Source organism: Rhizophagus irregularis, chromosome 1, assembly GCF_026210795.1.
Source record: "Rhizophagus irregularis chromosome 1, complete sequence".
Lineage (NCBI taxonomy): Eukaryota > Fungi > Glomeromycota > Glomeromycetes > Glomerales > Glomeraceae > Rhizophagus > Rhizophagus irregularis.
The window spans coordinates 5,012,039-5,017,506 of record NC_089429.1 but is presented as its reverse complement, the minus strand read 5'-3'; the positions used below and the strand labels follow the sequence as shown (position 1 = coordinate 5,017,506).

At 31.2% G+C, this 5,468-nt stretch overlaps 1 protein-coding gene across 1 annotated transcript; it reads left to right on the top strand.

The window, feature by feature from the left end:
• Positions 1-3,422: 3,422 nt before the first annotated feature.
• On the top strand, positions 3,423-4,445 carry OCT59_001032 (uncharacterized protein; the record flags this gene model as incomplete). The annotated part of the gene is made up of 4 exons (XM_025311274.2): positions 3,423-3,492; positions 3,573-3,757; positions 3,832-4,180; positions 4,258-4,445. 4 exons carry the CDS (start codon positions 3,423-3,425, stop codon positions 4,443-4,445), a joined length of 792 nt encoding a protein of 263 aa, XP_025173280.2.
• Between the last annotated feature and the right edge of the window lie 1,023 nt (positions 4,446-5,468).

The window sequence follows — 5,468 nt, the reverse complement described above, 5'->3', positions numbered from 1 at the left end:
TTTTGGTCAAAATGATATCAAATCCGTGACATTACGTAGTAATTGTGACGCTACACGAGTCGCGTGATGACGCGTTATTGAAAAACTTATTTGTTACCTTTATTTGTCACTTGTTACACGCGTATCATCTTTAATTAATTCTCACACTATTCTCACGGTATAACACTTCGCTCACTTTATTTACTTCGTCTTTTTTTTACAAGTTCTTTTTTTTTACCCTTTACAAAACGAAGTATCATATCGAGATGGACGTATCTGAATTGAATATCCAAGAATCCATTATCATGTTTATGACACCTCATGAGGGTATGTAAGTTCTTTATATATGTACTTTGAGTAGGTACAATATCATTTCTTATTCTGGAACATACAAACCCAGAAGAGGAATCAGGAAAAGTATGCCAGGATGATACTAATATGGGTATGTTGTGTTTCTTATGATATACCTAATTTATTTTGCAATATTCATACTTTTCATTTTCTCATATAGAACAGGTTGAGCCGAGCGATATAGTACCTCAGAACCTAGAAAGTGAAGGTATGATTATTAATTTCTCTATGTAAAGATATAACAATCGGCTAAAAGCACTAACAAACAATATCACTTTACCTTGAAGATTCAACTACAACAAATCTTTCCATAGGCGATACCTTTAGGTCGTGGGGAGATGTGGACGGAATCATGGAAGCCTATGGCAAAAGACATGGATTTACGATTATAAAGAAACGATTAGGTCGGCGTGAAGATGGGAGTATTAAACATCGTAGCTTTGGATGTGAATTCGGCGGCCGTTATCATCCACAAAAACAAGTTGATATTAATAGTCATTGAAATCGTAAATCAAAACGCCAGCAATGTCCATGGAATGCAAATTTCAATTGCCCTCAAAACTCTCAAAGCGTATCTCTTACCACTTTCAATAATTTGCATAACCATGCGTTATTTCCTGCTGATACTGAAAATTATTCATCAAAATACCGTTGCATTCCTGATGATGTCCTTAAAGAAGTCCAATTTCTCACCGAACATGGAAATTTACCGATTACCACTTAACGAAAGTTGTTGAAGGCAAAATTTCCGACTATATCTATTCTCGACTGTGATCTCTCTAATGCAATACAAAAATATAAGGTTAGGCCAGATGTAATCCATGATGCATCTCGCTTACTAAAAATACTAATTGAGCATAAGTCAAACGATCCCGGATGGTTCGTTGATTTTCAGCTTGATCAAGATAAGAGACTTACTCGGCTTTTTTGGATGTCTCCGTCCCAAATTACTCTTTGGTTAGAGTATCATGATGTTATTTTAAACGATAATACCGCTAAGACCAACCGTTATCAAATGCCATTATCACTTTTCCTTGTCGTTGATAACAATACTAAATCACGACTTGTAGCTCAAGCCCTTGTATCTGACGAATCGGTAGAATCTTATAAATGGATTTTGGAGTGCACAAAAAAAGCAACAATGACAGAACCTTTAGTGTTCGTCACAGATGCCGATCCCGCCATGGACGCAGCGATCACACAAATATACGAGACAACTCACCCGATTCATTGCATTTTCCATATCAGCGAAAATCTACCAAAGAGTGTTAAATCAAAGCTCAGCGATCAATATGAAAGTTTCGTTCAGAGCTTTTTTTCATGTCGTAACAGTTTGTGTGAAGAACTTTTTTATGAAAGGTGGTCTAAGCTTATAGAAAAATATCCTAGTATAAAGGATTACCTGATGAGAGCTCTTTATCCTAGCCGTCAAGCGTGGGCTCGTGCATTTACGTCAAAAATTTTTACCGCAGGAATTCAAACTACTTCCCGCGTCGAAAGTTACAATAATATAATCAAGCGTGAGTTGTCAGCAAACAGTACATTATGCGGTCTCGCAGATGCTCTTGATGCATGGTTTAAATATGAAGCTCAATGGAATCGGTTTTTTGAGTACCGCACTTTATCAACTTGCGTGGGGATTACAACGGTTAGTCAAGACCTTTTTCCCGAAGTCGATAAAATAATGACTGAATACCTAACCCCACAAATATTGTCTGCTGAGCGTATGGAAATGGCACAATGCCTTTACTTTGTACCAAGTCAAGTGGAACCAAATATTGTTGAGGTATTTAGTGTCTTTTTTATATGTTGAAATGTTAACGAAATCTAATACTATTGCTATATAGGATCCAGAAGTTGGTGTAATGGAAGGATGTGTTGAAGATTCATATGATGCTAAGCAAATTCTGTTGAAGTCAATGATTGCTGAAGTTGGTGAAGAAAACATTCAAGAAGTATGGAAGATTACCGATATGCGACCTGAAAACAAAAAGCATATATATTTCGTGGTGATAATCGATTCCATTTCTTACCTTTGTTCGTGCATGTCTAATATATCCCGCGGCATTATATGTCGCCACTACTTTCGAATAATGATGACTTCACAAGTTGCAGGATTTCAAATCCAAATGATACCTTCGAGGTGGTATATCGATAATCAGAAAGATAAGGACGCAGCAGCAGAAACTTGTTGTTTTGTAAACACAGAAGCTGCTCAAAATTTTTCGGGTGTAGTATTCACTCCAAATCCTTCTACTGTTCCTACAACCGTTACTAATGCTTTACGTTGTGCGGCAAAGAAAAAGGTCAAATATGGAGAAGTATGGGGACTTGCGCGACAGGCAGCTCAACTTTCTGTTGAACTTGACAGTCATAATGAAATGGTTGGTTGGTTAAAACAGTTTATTATTCGACACAAGGAAATAATAATCACGCGAAACCAAGAACTTATGGAACGTTCTGAAGTCCAAGTTGATGATAATAAAGAAAATGAACTTCAACAAGTTGAAAATCCATTAGTTTCGCGGCGTAAAGGACGCCCAGGAACAAAGAGGTTTAAATCATCAACCGAAAAAAAGTCTTGCGCAAAATATACCTGCAAAACGTGCGGTCAAGCAGGACATAATAGTGCGAGGTGTCAGAATCGGTAATATTATCTTTTCATTGTATTTCTTTATCTTGATTCGTTTTTGACACTTATATAATGATACTGTATATATCATGTTTGCAGAAATCGTTGACGTTTATAGAAGAGTTAAGTTTCTTTAGATAAAGGACGAAGTTTAAACAATTGTGCGTTAATACTTGTACTGCTTATTTTATTTTTGCGCGGATGATCATTACCGTATAATTCTAAGCCACCCGCGTTCAGTCATATGATTTTTTACAATAATAAAATTTATAATAAATTTATTAAAAAAAAACAAAAAAAACGAAATAAAAATACATATAAATTATTTTATCCGACCTAACTTTTCGAGGTAGTTACAGATAAGATGTGTAACAGGATGTTACGAATAAGTTTATCCAATTATATATTATTAATTGTTAATTATTTTTCAAAAAATATATTTTTCATACTTTTTCAGATAATGTTATTGAATAAAGTTAATTTACATAAAAATATTATTCAATTTTTTGGTATTACTAAATGGACTAAAAGTAAGTAATATCTTAAATATAATAATATCTTTTTTTTTTTAAAAAAAAAGATTTGATAAAATTAATTAATTTTATTTTAGATAACGAAGATAATATAAATTCAGATTATTTGCTTATTCTTGAATATGCAGATAGCGATACATTGAGAAATTATTTAAAAAAAAATTTTAATGGATTAGATTGGGATATTAAATTACAATTCGCCGTTCAAATTGCTAGTGCAGTCACCTTTATGCACAAGAAAGATATTATTCATCGTGATTTAGTTAGTATATTTTCAACTATCATTCTACATAAACAAATCAAAGTATTAAATTCCAATTTTTATTTATTAATTAGCATTCTAAAAATATATTAATTCATCAAAATATGATTAAAATAGCTGACTTTGGACTTTCACGTAGAATAGCAGAAGTATCAAATAAGAAAAATGTTATCGGAATGCTTCCTTATATTGATCCACAACTTTTAAATAATAAAACAGATGATGATAAAAAATATAAAGCAAACAAGAAATCGGATGTATATAGTGTTGGTGTACTCCTATGGGAGATATCATCTGGACTAATACCATTCGAGTCTTACGATACTTTTCATCAACAACCAAAATTAATGGTGGAAATTTTAAGTGGAAAAAGAGAGACGCCAGTCGCTGGTACGCCAATCGATTATTTAAATATTTATAAAAGTAAGATGCTTCATTATTAAATTTTGGTATCTTATTTATAAATATTAATTCTTTTTTTTTATTCATACTTGTTTTAGAATGTTGGGAAGATAATCCGGATGATAGACCAAATATTCAGCAAGTACTATCTGATCTAAAATTAATCAATATGAATACAAATGAAATGGAAATTTGTGAGAATACATTTGAAAATGATATAACACATAGTAGTAATAGCGTTGATAATAATAGTGATTTGAGTATACATTATTCATTACAAATTTAATTTAATAAAAAAGGAATCAAAAATTATTTTCGACTTTATGTTATATTATGTGAAAAAAATTTTTATTCTTTCTAAAGATATCAAGAAATCTTGATTTTAATAAATAAAATTTTGTAAATTAAATATAAATTTATATTTGATAATAAAATAACTATCTAGTGTGATAATTGTGTGATCATTCTCTTTTCTCTCCTTAAGAACGTTATTTTTATCAAATAAATAAATGACTTCTATAATCATAATCATCAGTCTGACAGTCTGATCGAACCAGTTAAAAATGTATTAAAAATAAGGCCCATTTCTCGGTAATATTTTTAGTACTTACCGCACGTTGGTAAGAAAAAACAAGTAAGTAATAAAATGAGCTTGAAAAAAAAAATAAATTTTGGATTCAAAATGGCAAAAAAATTAATAAACTCTCATGAAAATGTTTGAGTATTAATAATTCGTGACAAAAAAATAAAATAATTTCATTACTACCATAATATGTATGTTTCAGAATTATTACTAGTTTATCTTTTATTCATTATAACTAATCTTCTAGAAGCGTTGATGTTAACTCGAAAGGGTAAATGTTGACTTCAACATCATATTATCTTCTTCAAAACAGGAAAATTACTGTAAATGAATTTGTATAAATTTATTTTATATGTGAAGAAACATATGATTAATTAAAACATTTAATAGCCTGGATAGCTGGAAAACTATTTGTTTACAATATATGTCATTATCGCAGAAAATTATTTATTTGTAAATATATCACGAATAAAATACAGCTATTTGCAAAAATAACGGACCACCTAATTCGATTTTCGACTGCGTATGAAATTTTCATACGCAGTCATCTAAACTCATTTTGAATTTTCATATCAGTCATCCCGCAGTTATATCACAATAATTCTATACTATGCGTGTATAACTCTGCGTATGAAAATTTTATACGCAGTCGAAAATTGAATTAGGTGGTCCGTTATTTTTGCAAAGATTTTATATACAATTTAGTACTACAATTTGCTAAAATTA